This window comes from Microcebus murinus, chromosome X, assembly GCF_040939455.1.
Source record: "Microcebus murinus isolate Inina chromosome X, M.murinus_Inina_mat1.0, whole genome shotgun sequence".
Classification (NCBI taxonomy): domain Eukaryota; kingdom Metazoa; phylum Chordata; class Mammalia; order Primates; family Cheirogaleidae; genus Microcebus; species Microcebus murinus.
In genome coordinates, this window is record NC_134136.1 from 46,419,921 (window position 1) to 46,435,737 (window position 15,817).

The window sequence follows — 15,817 nt, forward strand, 5'->3', positions numbered from 1 at the left end:
AAAAAAAAAGAAAAAATAAGGGAGGTATAGCTGATTTGCAATGAAAGCCCACAAGAGGGGAATTTAAGAACTCCTGGGAGAGTGAAGGCTTCGCTGAAGAGACAACCTCCTAAGATGATTCAGGGAGGTAGAATAGGAATTTGTCAGGCAGAGACGTGAACGGTCCTCGCAAGGTCTAAACGAAGTTAGGCAAGGTTATGTAGCTAGCAAGTTGCAGAGTTAGGATTCAAACCCAGGCAATATAGGGGAGAGGCAAAGGCTATGACCAGGTAACAAAGTCCCCAAAGACTAAGGGGAAAGAACTAGGATATCAATAGATGATAGTGACAAGGAGGGGTGTGGACACAGGCATGGCCCATCTGGATGGTAGAAGCTTCCAGGGAGGTCTTTTTTAGAGGGTGGATAATGGCCTGACAGCGGCTATGGTGACCAGGAGAAAGGGGATCCCACTTTCTGGCCTGAGTGAGCAAGTCCCCACCTCAAGAGAATGTGGCAAAGGTCTGCATTTTGGGTGGCAGTGGGCCAAGAATGACAGACGTGGACCAAATCATAGCCAAGTTGATTACTGGAGGGGCCAGAAGGTCCTGAGCAGTGCTTTGTCAAGGTAGCTACAGGTGTGGCTCTGCTGTGTCAGATGGTGGCATTTGGCCTAATCACTAAAGACAGTAGTGTCTGAGATGATGAACAGCCACAGTCACCCCGGATTCTGTCTTGCAGGGTCTGGGAGAGGGTAGTAGGGGCAGAGAAGTGGTCTGGGATGTCAGAGTCTGGCATAGTTGCAGCAGGCTGCCTTTCCAAAGCCCACATCAGCTCACAAAATCCCTCTGCTTAAGACCCATTGCCCTTGGGATAAAGCCCCCTACTGTCATAAAATATAAGCTAACACTAAAAATTGTACCAGCAAGACAATGTCTCAGGACTATGCTATATGCCATCTCCTCCTCATCCCTGGTCAGTGATCTATGGTGGTCAGTCAGAAGGACGGACTCCAAGGCCTCTGCGGGCTGCCCAAGCAACAGACAATTTCCTCATTCCAACAGAACAGTCCACTCAGAGTTACAAGAAAAACTTTCAAACCCGCCTGTTTTTGGTTTGGCGTGGGGTAGTCCAAGTTAGAGAAAGGAAGTCAATGGAACCCCATCTGCTGGCTTCTCCTCATCTCACCTCAGGTTCCTCTCTCTCAGACCACAGATTTATTTCCAGGGTGGGGCTGTTGGTCCAGAAACCATTTGCAAATATTCCTAACTGGGACATCCTCAGCCCCAAACAGCAAAGACCAAAACTTAGCACAGCTCTGATAACCAGTCCTATCCTACCTATGGAAAATCCAGCTATCACCAGTGGGTCTCTGGGTCCTAAAACATGCCAGCCTTTGAATGTGGTATGGACAATTCACCACCCACTTTCAGTTCTTTGCCCAGTAATTAGGATGAGTTTACAGGGAACCATCCACACTCATAGCCCTAGACTCGAGGACCAGAGACCTCTTCTACACATGGCAGCATCCTAGGCCTTGTCTTATCCACTGAACCAACCAGCCCCAAGGGTAACTTAACATGTGCCAGGCAGACCACAAAAGGAACTTTCCTGAGTATATATACAATATACCTGATTTTTAAATTGTGAAATCATACATACAAAAGAGTGCATGAAATGTGTGAACATCAATGTCTCCACAACCTGGCTTAAACAGTGCCAGTACCTTAGAAGCCCCTGCATGCCCCTTCCTGATTTCATGCCCCGCTCTCTGACCCCTCACCCTCCCAACCCCAGCAATGAGACTTAACCACTATCTTGACTTTGGGGGGTTTATCATTCCTTTGTTTTTCTTTATAGTTTCACCACTTATGTATAAATTCCTGAAAATATATATCTTGTTTAGTTTTGCCTACTTTTAGAAGTCATACAAATGGAATCCTATATTATGTATTCTTCCACGATTTATTTAGTTCAACGTGATGTTTCTGAGATTCATTCATGGAGATGTAACTGTAGTTCATTCATTTTTGCTGCTATATAATATCCCATTGTGTGAATATTTCACAATTTATCCAGCCTATTTTAATGGATGTCTGGGTTGTTTCTAATTATTTGTCCTTACGAACAACACTGCTGCGAACATTCTTGCACATCTCCTGGTGCACTTGGGCGAGTATACATACTTTTTTGCACACTCCTTCTTACCTTGCTCCAAATCTATTTGGCTTTGCTTTAGGAATGCTTTCTCTGTTAGAGACAAAGGGAGCTTGCTCACATCAGAGAATCCAGGTATGAAAGCACAATTTGGCTGCTAGTGACACCTATGGCTATCTGAGACCCATACTGAATGAGCAGGGGGTTAGGGACTTGTCATACAGTGGCTGGAGACAAGAGACAAAACAGGCTTCCTGAGTGCTACCCCTCTCCTGGAGACTCACTCACCCTGCACAGTGCCCCAAGGATACTGCCGTGCCTTCATCATCTTGTTGCCTATCTTCACTTCTTCTGTGCTGCCAATGACAGCAAACGGCAGGTGAGCCTGAAACCGAAGGCAAACAAAAGCTGAGAACTCTGGAGGAAAATCACTGAGCACCCCACAATCCAACTGCTGCTCATCTTGGGGGCCTCAAGCCCTCACCCTGCAATGTCCCTCACTGTTGTCATCATCAAGAGGCATTTATTAAGCTCCCGAGCCGTGTGGGGATAAGAGGCCTAGTCCAAGCTTCTGCTGTTCAGAAATTCACAATAGAAGATAACAATGACATGGCTGAATGCATAGGGAATGGACAAAGTGAGAAAATAAGCAGAATAATAAGCAGACACACAGATTAGCAAGCTATTCACTATTCAGAGTTGCTGCTGAAGGAAGGGCCTTTGCAAGATGGAGGTTCCGGGTGAACAGGCAGGATAAAGGAGAACCGAGGGGGCTGGGATCACTGCTCCACTCCCAGAGGACCAGAGCCCCGAGAACAGGTACATACTATAGCCACGATACTGACTGAGCTGTACTGTCCTTGCTCTCATCCTTCTCTGCAACAAGAGCTCACACTAAACTTGTGAGCCTAGAAGGCAAGTATTTACCCGCACTCCTGGGAAATGCTCATAGGCCCAGTCTGTAGAGAGCTGCCCAGATTGTAAGTGCTGAGTCACCACTGGCCAAATGGAACCATGGAATAAACATTATTTACAAACCAGGTGAGAGCAGGTAGGGCTTTAACCCCAACAGGTAAAAAGTCCACTGGAGCAAGCTTTCTTAGCCTGCTTGGAGAAATGCGCCATAGTCTCAGATATTTTGACCCATTTGGTCACTCATCCATTTTACAAATATTTACTGAACTCCTAGTATATGTTAGGCATTAAGAAGAATACAACATTGAAAGCCGGCGCGGTGCCTCGCAACTGTAATCCTAGCACTCTGGGAGGCCAAGGCAGGAGGATCACTCAAGGTCAGGAGTTTGGGGACCAGCCTAAGCAAGAGCAAGACCCCAACTCTACTAAAAATAGAAAGAAATTAGCTAGATAACTAAAAATATATATACAAAAAATTAGCCAGGCATAGTGGCACATGGCTGTAGTCCCAGCTACCCGGGAGGCTGAGGCAGGAGGATTGCTTGAGCCCAGGAGTTTGAGGTTGCTGTGAGCTAGGCTGACACCACAGCACTCTAGCCAGGACAACACAGTGAGGCTCTGTCTCAAAAAAAAAAAAAAAAAGAAAGGAAGAAAAAGAAAAAAAAGAATACAACATTGAAAAAGCAAAAAAAGCCTGCCCCCAGAGAGTGCAGTCTGCTCAGGGAGACAGAGTTGCCAGCAGTGATAATACAAGAAGATCAGGGATGTAAACTGAGGCTTAGGGACTGGAGGAACACAGAGGAGGGAGCAACTAACTTCATGGGGAGTCAAAGAAGATATCACAGAGTAGGTAGTAGCAATCATACCAACAGTACCACCAGCAGCAGCAATTTATTAAGCTCTATGCATGTGTACCAGGTGCTATACATGGAATTATGTCATTGAAGCTTTACAACAACACTATGAGGTGGGTAGTCTTATCCCCATGTCATAGACGGGGAAACGGAGGTCCAGAGGGTGAAGTAACTTATCAGCAGGCATGCAACAGTAAGAGCAGACTAGGTATAGAATCCTGGTTTCTGACTTCAAAGCCCAGCCCTTGCTGGTCTGCTACTCCCATTTGAGGGGTTCGGGCAGCAGATACGGTGAGCACTCTAAGCCCTGGGGGGAACTGGTTGTGCAAAACCAGATTATAAAATGCAGCTCAATTCGGGAACCCCACAGAAAATCTGTTGCTTGTGTGTTTAATCTGCGTGCTGATCTCATAGCCAATCCTTCCTCTCCATTCTTATCTAGCTCTGGACCCCAATAATGTCCTTTAGAGTTGGGGAAAAACCCAGGATTTCATCAGGAGCTCAGCTCCAGGACATCCACTGATCCCCCAAGGGGCTTAGCCACCAGCTGCAGCTGTTCTTCCTTCACTCTCTCCCCTCTCTCAGCTACTGCCCAACTCCTTCCCACTCCACTGACTGTTCCCAAAATAGGGACATAGGAAGGAGGAGGTTATAGATATGGAAGGTGGCTGTCGGGTGGAGGTGGAAACTATTTCATCAGTCCCCGTTGGGGTAGCAGAATGATCAACAGGGTAATTGGGCATGTGACACACGGGGCATTTGGGGAGAACTGAATTCCTGCAAATGCTGCCCAAGGGCCTGAGCATCCCCAGCCTTTGCCAGCTGCCTCTGTGTGTGTATGAGGCGGGGTGGGAGTGTCATCTGGCCACAATTCATTCCCACTCAGGGACATAAGACATGTCAGGAGCCTCAAATCCACCCCCAAACACTTTCCAGGAAAATGATTCCCCTGCAGAGACCCCCAAAGCTTCGGCCACAAGACACAAAAGAGCCAAGAAGCAGCCACTGCAGAGGGCTAGACCGAGGGAGGAAGTGAGAAAGGGAAGCCTTGTATCATACACGTTATCCTGGGCTCTCAGCTTTAAGTGATGGAAGAAGAAGGCGGTTGAAGTGGGAGGTATTTCTTGGGGCTTAAGAAAAAAAGAGGAAAAAAACCCAAAAAGAAAATAAAGGCATAGAGAAAGGTCAGTATTGCCTTGGGTATGTTATTTTTATCATCAAGAGACATTGCCAGGATGACAGGGTCACTTGCTTCCTGCCTCCTGCTCAAAACTGCTGTCATTTTATTCATCTCGCTTCCCCCTGCTCTAAAACACAGCCGCCACCAAAAAGACTTTAGAGGACTCCCAAGCCCTCCCACTGCACACGCCTTTGCAACTGGTATCAGATTAGAGTCTGTTCTGATAAGTATATGCAAAGTGGGCATTTCTGAGTGCTCCCCTTTTGTTCCAACTCTCACAACAGCCTTATAGGGCAATGATTATAAACCCCATTTGTCATTTGGGGGAATTGGGATACAGAAAGGTTAAACGAGTTGTCCAGGTCCCTAACCCCATGCCCAGATATTCCCAAGGAGGGAAGCTTTGCCTGCCAACCTCACCCAGCCACTCAGGGTGGCCTGCGCTCTGCCTCCTGGCTACATAGCATCTGCTGGAAGTCAGCTAACCACGACAGGCATGAAGTCATGGGGACCAGGTTCTGGCCCTCTGTCCCGCTGCTTCTGAGAGACAGATGGCCATGACAACCAGAATGGAGTCGAACAGAGCAAGAAGATAAACCCCTCAACCATACTTCTAGGTACTACCCATAGGATTCAAATTTGAGGCCAGGCTTTCTGCCTTTTTTTCCCCCTAAATCCCTGCAGGAGACTGGCAGGGGTGACATTTTGTATGTGTGGCCGCAGGGAGGAAAATCTGATAGAGGGAAGGCAGTGTTGCTGCTAAAACACAGTTTAGAAGGACAAGGTAATCCAATGCCGCCTGAAGCCTCTTTTTTTTTTTTTTTTTTTTTTTTGAGACAGAGTCTCGGTTTGTTGTCCAGGCTAGAGTGAGTGCCGTGGCGTCAGCCTAGCTCACAGCAACCTCAAACTCCTGGGCTCGAGCGATCCTTCTGCCTCAGCCTCCCGAGTAGCTGGGACTACAGGCATGCGCCACCATGCCCGGCTAATTTTTTATATATATATCAGTTGGCCAATTAATTTCTTTCTATTTATAGTAGAGACGGGGTCTCGCTCTTGCTCAGGCTGGTTTTGAACTCCTGACCTTGAGCAATCTGCCCGCCTCAGCCTCCCAAGAGCTAGGATTACAGGCGTGAGCCACCGCGCCCGGCCTCTGAAGCCTCTTTTAAAGGGGCTTTAATCCCATTAATGCGGGAGGAGCCATCAAGACCTAATCACCTCTTAAAGGCCCCATCTCTTAAAACCATCACATAGGCGACACTTGAATTTTGGAGGGGACATATTCAAACCATAGCCCTACTTGTGCTACACTGTCTCATGTCTACTTTAAGCTCATCTTGGTACATTTTATTTTATTTGTTTGTATTTTAGAGACAGGGTCTTGCTCTGTCACCCAGGCTGGAATGTAGTGGCATGATCATAGCTGACTACAGTCTCGAACTCCTGGACTTAAGCGATCCTCCTGCTTCAGCCTCTTGAATAGCTGGGACTACACGCACACACTACCATGCATGGCTAATTTTTAAATTTTTTGTAGAGGCATGGTCTCACTATGTTGCTCAGGCTGGCCTCAAACTCCTGTCCTTAAGCAGTCCTCCTGCCTCAGTCTCCCAAAGTGCTGGGATTAGAGACATGAGCCACTGCACTCAGCCCTCTTGGTTTGATGATCCAATTGCCATGAATTATTTTATTCTCATTCCATCATATGCACTATACTTGGGAGGCTAGATGATTATTCCCTTAGCCCAATGAAACAGAGACTTGCAGGATTCTTTATTCCTCATTTGATGATAATACCCTGATTGGGCTTGGCTTCCTCCCAAGGTGGACAGTGTTTCCCAGTTGTACTGCTGGTCATGTTTGTCCCCATTTCAGGCTCCTACTGGCAACTAAGACCATTACCTGATTTGCTCTCAAGTCAGCCCTTGGTGAATCCTGCAAAAGTTCATGCGAGCAATGGAGATACCATTCCTATTTCAAGATAAGGGATGAGCTTGCACCTGGGGGTCTCCCTGTGACTCCACTGGTCAGACATGTGCTCTCACTATGCCCAAATGCCAAATGCCTTTGTGGGGACCAAACCCCAGACCAAATGGCCAACCAACTGAACTCAGCTGAGTAATTGGGCCTATTCACTGGTCCCTGGCCATGGTTTGAACCATTCAAAGAACAACCTTAAATTTAAACAACTTGACAATTTTTAGTATTAAAGTCTACAACCTTGAAAGATATCAGAGCATGGGTTGAAAGTAGCATGCAGCAAGACCTCTCTCTCCCTTCTCTTGCCTCCCACCATCTGAAAGGTTTTCCAGAGCCACCCATAAGCCAAAGGGGAAGCTGAGACCTCATTACTCTCATTTCCTGCCATGAAAATCCCCCCGGGTGAGTGACAGGATGCTGTACTTCTCCACTCAGGCACAATCCAGTTCCTATGCCAATTGTCTGTGGTGGCTGAAGCTGTGGGGCTGGAGTCAAATCCAGAATTGAAAGGCCAGCACCCATTCCTCCAACCACCTGAGCCCAGGTCTCTGATGCTGTAGCTTCATACGTCATGGCTTGTCTGAAGACTCTGGGGACTTTTGACAGAGTTGACACAGTTGTTTCAGTGGCAGGCAGGCTAAGCGATCTTGTATACACATTTTTTAGCAGTGACACCCTACCCTTTCCTCCATCACAGTGCATGTGACACCAAGCACTCACATGCAGGCCCCTTCCACAGGCATGCCCAATGTGAGGGACACCGGCTGTGAGGCCACTCCTCTCTTTCCCACTCACCAAAGCAGGGTGGAATGCAAGGGAGTGAGTGGTGAGTGATGTTATTATAGGGATAACCCTGAATCCATTCCAATTTAGTTTTTCAAAGTGAAATACTGGCAACCCTTGGAATTTTATGAGTAACAAAGCACCCATAACCCCTTCCCAGCCATCACAGTGCGCTTGAGAACTGCTGCTTTACAGCATGGGAAGTTTCCAACCTTGAAGCTGAGTCTACCCCAGGCTCAGCAGGAGGCCAGAGCTGAGCTGAGAACAGAGCCCAGGATGACTGTCACCCCTAATCCACAATGGAGTTTTGTGTGACACCTTGAGATTGCTGAAAACTCTCAGTCCCTACTTATTCTTAGCAAAGCAAACCACAGCCTGAAATGTGCTTGATGACTTAGGGAATTGGCATTTGGAAGACATCCACAGGGGCTGATGTCCTGAGGTGACTAGATGCTTCCAGACATCAGCACCAGTGACACCCAGACAGCATTTCTCTCTAGGCTCTCCCATTTTTTGGCAAGCTGGGCACCCTTTCAGGTTTTCTCATCGTAACAGAGCCTAGTTTCCATCAAAACACTCTGACTGCTTACAAGGACTAACGGTAATCTTTTTTATTTTTTTCCATGCCCATGGCCAGTCACAGAGGATATATCTCCTCCACCTACCACAATCCAAAAAGTCTTACCCTTGAGCTAGATTTGTCAAACATAATGATGGACTTCTAATAACAAACCTATCTCCAGTGTACTGATGGGCAGGAAGTCAGGCGACAAGGGCTCGCTGCCCTGCTATGCTAATTTGTTGGCCAATTCATAGGAGGTGGCAGCTGATGCTGTAATGATAACTTAGAGGGCAGCAGCAGCAGCAGCAGGAAAGTTTTCTAAAAATGGCTTTTATTACAAGGCTTTCCTGAGTTTGGCTATACCCAGGCATTATGTCATTAGGAAAAACTGATGCCTCTCAATAGAGAAAAAGAAATCTGTTCCCAACGCAGAGGCTTTCTGAAAGCTATTAGCTGTCTCCTTGAAATCACAACATTGACAATTTCGAGGCAACAGCATCAACACATTGTAAAGAAGCATGAGGAGACGTTGACTCTCTGCCTTCATTCTTACTCATTCCTCTAGTAGTGGGAAGTGGGGAAGGAGAGGAAAGATGGCAAGGATTTTTTTTATTCATTCACACTTAATAAAGCAAAGCATAAACCTTATATTTAAAAATAACATCTCTCTAATCACCAGCAACCTCAGAGGCTATACCAGGGGTATACCAGGGGTCCTCAAACTTTTTAAACAGGGGCCAGTTCACTGTCCCTCAGACTGTTGGAGAGTGCGTCGCACATTCCACACATGCGCACTGTGGGCCTGGGACGAGTCGGCTGCTAAGCAGGACAGGCAGCCGCGGCAAAATCACCTGGCAGGCCGCATGTGGCCCGCAGGCCGCAGTTTGAGGACCCCTGCACCATTTGTCTTCCTGGGGGCAGAGGGCTTGATTATCTGAGTACAGCTTATCCCTGAGTCTCCAAAGCCAGCCAACTTTTTCAACCTTTTCTTCTTTCACTGCATCAATGGTCCCAGCATTGTTTTGATCAAAGACAAAGACTGCCTTTCCTGCAGTCCCATGGGGGCTGCCTGGCCTAGACCAGAGCAGCACCAAGGAGGTGGGTGAAAGGAGAGGCCCGAGTCCCTGTCCCACCCCCTTCCTGGAGTCAGCCTTCCCTTTCCCGGGGTCTCTGGCTATTAATCTCTGCATATCTGAGGCTTTGCAGCAGCCACTAGGACAGAGGGGCTGCTTTAGTTCTGGATTCTCTCTCACAAATACCTGAGACTTAGATAATTGAGAGTGGTCTATGCCAAGATGGACAGTGAAGATGCTTTACTGCTATTTGGCAAAATAATAATAAAGAGCAAATGGTCAGAAAGTTGAGCCCCTGTGCGCCCACTCACATTCATGGTTCCGTTGATCTCTGCCACCGACTCGTCATCTGTAGGGAACTGATAGATCTGGACCCCGTTGCTGACAAGCTCGCTGGTGATTTTGATTTTGAACTTCGTTAGCTCACTCTTAGAAATGGTATCTGATTTGGCAATGATGGGGATGATGTTCACCTAGGGAAAGGAGAAGCAAAGTGGCATCATCGTTGGTAACCTGCAACTGACAGCAGCATGACCCAGGACTTCTACCAGCTGCCAGAAAAGAGCAGCTCAGCACAATGGTCAAGGACTGGCTACCTCTGTAGCCAAAGAATATAAAAAATAGCAACATAGTGCCTACTATGTGCTGGGCACTGAGCTAAGTACTTTGCATGGATTGGCACAATTAATCCTGACAATAACCCTCCCAGGAGATATTATTATTACTATTTTACCAAGGAAAAATTACGGCACAGAGAGGTTAAGAAACTTGTCCAAGGCCACAGAGGAGGTAAGTAGCAGAACTGGGATTCAAATCCAAGTTTAGCCTTATTCCTAAATCCATAGTCTTATCCATAAGCTATCTACCAGGTCAGAACCCAGTTGATGAGCTGTGAGATCTCTGGGTATCAGGGTCATGGCTTAGGTGATTTGAAGCAGAAAATCTGATAGCTAAAAATCTGCAGTTGACAGGGGGAGAGATGGCCACTCCTTGGTTGTTTTTTTTTTTTTTTGAGACAGAGTCTCACTTTGTTGCCCAGGCTAGAGTGAGTGCCGTGGCATTAGCCTAGCTCACAGCAACCTCAAACTCCTGGGCTCAAGCAATCCTGCTGCCTCAGCCTCCCGAGTAGCTGGGACTACAGGCATGTGCCACCATGCCTGGCTAATTTTTTCTATATATATTAGTTGGCCAATTAATTTCTTTCTATTTATAGTAGAGACGGGGTCTCGCTCTTGCTCAGGCTGGTTTTGAACTCCTGACCTCGAGCAATCCACCTGCCTCGGCCTCCCAGAGTGCTAGGATTACAGGCGTGAGCCACCTCGCGCCCGGCTTCTATTCCTTATTAACAGTAAATTATCCCAAATTATGCAGTCCAGGCTAACCCCAGCCAGGTGTGATATGGACCCACCTGGGAGATGGCAGGGAGGAAGGCAGGGGCAGTGCTCGGTGAAGATGCACATCTGGCTCTCTTTCTGGCAGCAAACACTGATTAGCCAACCAGGTAGGTGAAGAAGACCCTTTCCCTTACCAATTTGATCTGAGACTTATGCAGAAAGAGTTATACTGCCTGAGTCTCATGCTTAGTTTCTGGGCAAAGAAAGCAGGTATAAATGCCCAATTTCAGACAGCAGGAGAAAGGCCTAATGCCACCCCAAAGTTCAACCTGCCTGAATCCTGATGGTGGAAATTCCTCTAAGCAGGGACAAGGCTTTTCTGGTGAGAAGGTAAAGAAATTTGAAATGCAGATGCCTTCGTGAGACAGAGCACACCTAAGCCCAGAGTCACATGGAGAGCACAATCAATCCTGTCAGCAGACTCCAATGGGTGGCGCTCAGGCCCTGGGCTCGGAAAAGGGAGTCTGGGAGCTCTAGACTTGGAAGACAAGTCCTGCTTCCTCTGCACTTTGGCTTAGGAGTGGCTCTAAAGTTTGATAGCACACAGGGCTTCAGGTGCTGAGGCAAAGAAAGATTGGACTTTGGAGGCACCTCCCTTGAAGTCTTTCAGGAGTGCAGGTGGTCAAAGCTCTTGCCAAGGTGGAACACCAGGAAGAGCCAATCCTCTTTGTCACTTTCGCCAAGTCCCCATTGGCACAATATAAACATATGTCAAAGGCTGCTTATTTAACCCAGACTACCCACCAGTCCTCCAGCCGCCTGGCTCAATGCTGCCCTAATACAGAACATGCAGGGCATGGCAGCATTTCAGGAGCAGCCCATTATTCATGGACAGTGAGCTCATTGCTGCAAAAAATGAAAAATTGTTTCTATTCTGATGATAGCTGAAATTCCGTCTTTATACTGGTTGTGCTACTAAATGACTGCAAGTAAATTAGAGTTTTATAAAATGAAATACCTTGGAGTCAGAAAGAGCTAGGTCCAAATCCTGGACCAATTACAAATTGTCTGACCTTGAGCAAGCTACTTAACTCTCTGTGCCTCGGTTTCCCAATATGTAAAATGAAAATAATAATAGTATTCATTATACTGGATTATTGGAATGATGAAATAAAATAATGCATATAAAGTACTCATCACAGTGCCTGGCACACACTAAACATTAAGAAAAAATGTACTAATAATTAGGCTTTTTGAAGAATCCCGTGGTCAATTCTTTTGTGCAGCAAACAACCCTTTAAAACTGTCTAATTCATACATGGGTGTATGATTTGCATTTTTCAGTTTTTCTTAAAGAAGGACATGCCTGGTTCCCATACCCATTTTTCTAAGACATGGAGGCAATATAACATGGTGCCACAGATCTGAGTTTGAATCTAGGTTCCACCAGTAGCTAGCTATGTGACAACGGGCAAGTCACCACCTCTCAGAACATCAGTTTTTTCTTCTGTAAAATGGGGATAACAATAGTATTTACCTCACAAGATTGGCATACAATGAAAGCTTAACAGATGTTAACTGCTATAAAAATTATTATTGATAATAAGAATAATCACTTTCTTTATATATATATATATATATATATATATATATTTATTTTTTTTTTTGGGGAGACAGAGTCTCACTCTATTGCCTGGGCTAGAGTGCCATGGCATCAGCCTAGCTCACAGCAACCTCAAACTCCTGGTCTCAGGCGATCCTCCTGCCTCAGCCTCCCAAGTAGCTGGGACTACAGGCATGTGCCACCATGCCCAGCTAATATATATATAGTTGGACAATTAATTTCTTTCTACTTTTTTAGTAGAGACAGGGTCTCGCTCTTGCTCAGGCTCGTTTCGAACTCCCGAGCTCAAAGGATCTTCCCACCTCGGCCTCCCAGAGTGCTAGGATTACAGGCATAAGCCACCATGCCCAGCCTATATACATGTTTTTTTTTTTTTTTTTAAAGGAGAGCTTTATTTCTTGTGAAGGGGTCTCAACCTGCAGTGGCCATTCTGACAGGCTGGGAAACACTACTCATGTCACAAGACAGGAACACGTGTTTCCAAAAATAACTTTCACAGTTAAGTTTGCATGTTTGATTCTAGCACAGGCCAGTTAACATTGAGACAAAGATGAAACACCTTGCCATTGCCAAAGCTGTGTGCCCTAGACCTGGACAGCTTGTATCCGCCCATATTCCCAAGAGGCATCAGGGCAGACAGACAGCTCAGGGCAAACCCATCCCTAATGCTGGGAAAACAGGTCACACAGCATCTGACACAGGTGCTGGATCAACACCACCATCTTTAGGGAGGGACAGGGAATGAAGGAGAGGATCTATTTTGCATATGTGATCAGTAAGAGTGAGCCAGGCTTGCCCAGCCTCCCGCCTCGCCACCATACCTTACTGTCAAGCTTCTTCATTGTCACTAGGTCCAGAGACTTCAGGGAATGACCCGTTGGGGCGATGAAATACAAGCAGGCGTGGATTCGGGAGTCATGGTAGGTGTGCAGCACTCTTCGGATCTTCAGCTCCTCCTGCAGGTAGGCCTCAAATTGCGCATCGATGAATTCCACGATGGGCTTATAGCTAAAGGGGAGAAGAGCGAAAGGCCGGATCCCTTCCAAATCTTGGATTTTGACAGAGTCCCTTTTAGAAGTTCCAAATGCCCTCTATGATCTGACTCTCTCCCTTCCAGCCGGATTTCCCCATCTCCCATTAGTGGGCCTCCAATCTTGTCAGCCTGGCCACCTCGTGTTGGTCCCCACATGAGCCCCACTTATGCCCACCTGTGTGCCTTCACTCTCTCTCCTCATCCCAATCCTGCCCTCCCTGACCTCAGGGCTCAGTTTAATGTCCACCTCCTTCCTACAGCCTTCTCCACATACGCCAGAAATCCTTTCTGTGACCCAGGAGCATGACAACAATGTGGCATTGGACTGTTTACTCTTGTTTCACAAGGATTAGTGTTGTCTCAAATAGACTGTGTCCTGCTGAAGGACAGGGCCTGTGAAGGGCACTTGTCTATCCCCTGGGAGGTACCAGCATAGAGTGGTGCCCACTGGCACTATCTGCAGATGGGCTGCTTTTCCTCCTGGCTGGGCTCATGTCGTTGCTTCCTGTATCTGCCCACATGGTGCCTAGGATGGGGAACTGGTACACAGTTCCCCTTGAGCCACTGCTGGGGAATCTTGTCAGAATGCTCTGGGCTTTTTGCTCATTCTTTCTGGGTTTAGTGGCGCTCCCCACTTGGCTCCCCTGAAGTCCAGATATTTTTCTGGTTCTCAATTCTTCCAAGGTTATGACTTTAAAATCTAAATATTTGGGCAAAATCTGGTAAAGACCTGCCCTGCACACACCCTCCACACAGGTATGCATGTACCCCAGCTCACCGAGTCTCCCCACAGAGCTCCCCTTGGTGGCCCCCAAGTCTCCTCAGGGCTTCTTAAACAATGGTCAACCCTCTATTCCTCCCAGTCCTGGGCCTACCTCACTTGGAAGCTTCCTTCTCTCCCTGCCCCTGTCCCCTCCTCAACCATCTCTGCCACCCCTATAGCCTCTTTCTGCTTTAACTAGGTCAGCTTAGCTTCAACTCTGCATCGGATGCTGTCTGCTGCCTCTCTACCTGAGGGGCTGCCCTCCTTCAGGCTAGAAGAGGCTCATTATCTGGGCCCAGGGCAGGGAATTTTCAGATACCACTGCCAGAAGGGAACATGATCAAAGGAGGAGCTGGGCCCAGCCAATGCCTCCTACCTGCAGCAGCCCCCAACCTGAGCCTTTCTGAAAGATCCACCTAGTAGAGAAGGGAAAAATAGCTTTTTAAAAAAGAATCACAGAATTGTAGATTCTGAGAGCTGCATGCAGAGGAGAGATCCAGGTGCAGGGTATTTCTGGAGCCCCACAGAAAAATCTAAAAATATAGTCCTTTCTTTCTTCCTCTGATGCCTCTGAGCCAACATTGTTCTGAAGGGTAATAGCATCAAAGAATCTCTTGGTTACAAAGATCCTTAGAAGGTTCCCGAAGAATTTGCAGTGAGTGTGGGAGATGCATCCCCTAGTGTTATCTAATTAATTTTTGGATGATTGGCTGGTTTAGATGATCCGATCACGGCACTGCTTCATTTTTTTCTCCATTATGTAACTTTTTAACTTCATTTTTTGCTTTGCACAAGGGATCAAAGCAGGAAAGAGAAGAGTACGTGTTTTGGCTTTTTTCCCCCTGAACCTCTAGTGATACTCTGTGCCTTTCTTACTGTCACTGCCTCTGGCTCACGGAGTCTCTGAAGAGGTGCATGGATCAGATCAGCCAAACTAGCCAATCAGCCACCAGGATTTGGTCTAGATGAATCCTAAATGGGTGACTCATCCTTGTCTTATTCATCTTCATATCCTCAATGTCTAGCCTGCTGTCTGGAATATAGTAAGGTTCCGCCTACCGCTCGGAGCTCCCTCCACCCCCAGACCCAGTGGCTCAGCTTCCCACGGTGGCCACCTCTCTTCCTCCACACTCTATTGTGCTCAGTGGATTCCAGTCGATGATAAACAAAATCCCTCACTCCCATAGGCTACCTCCTCTCAAACTGCTTCCTTCCTCTAAGTGATACCTGACTGTCCTTCAAAGATGTTGCTTTTCTCATGTCCTTCTCAACTGGAAATATCTTCACCTCCCACACTCTAGTTTCATGGAGGGGCAGAGAGGGCAGCTTTCTTCTAGCTCTTTAATCCGTGGTTGACTAGGTATCTTCCATCTCTGACCAAAATTAGTTCCAACAGACTCTACCCTTCTTCATCACCACTGATAATTTTTGACCTTTCAAGGCAGGAGTTCTTAACCCTGGAGTCCACGGACTTCCAAAGGATCTATGGACAGAATTCAGAGGATCCATAAACATGGATAAGAAAATAATACACCTTTCCCACTAATCTCTAACTAAAGTTTAGCAGTTTTTTCAGTTACAAACCT

At 46.9% G+C, this 15,817-nt stretch overlaps 2 protein-coding genes across 8 annotated transcripts in view; one reads left to right on the forward strand and one right to left on the reverse strand.

The window, feature by feature from the left end:
• SEPTIN6 (septin 6) overlaps positions 1-15,817 on the reverse strand; it is a 67,340-nt gene that overhangs the window by 18,606 nt on the left and 32,917 nt on the right. For all 7 annotated transcript variants that reach the window (XM_012739272.2, XM_012739216.3, XM_012739264.2 and 4 more), the window contains exons 4-6: positions 13,257-13,443; positions 9,789-9,950; positions 2,422-2,518 (exon numbers count right to left, since the gene is read on the reverse strand). In XM_012739272.2, the coding sequence (XP_012594726.1) occupies positions 2,422-2,518; positions 9,789-9,950; positions 13,257-13,443 (446 nt within the window). The remainder of the gene's footprint in view (positions 1-2,421; positions 2,519-9,788; positions 9,951-13,256; positions 13,444-15,817) is intronic.
• The window catches only part of RPL39 (ribosomal protein L39), a 362,820-nt gene that overhangs the window by 11,577 nt on the left and 335,426 nt on the right, over positions 1-15,817 (forward strand). The window lies entirely within an intron of this gene.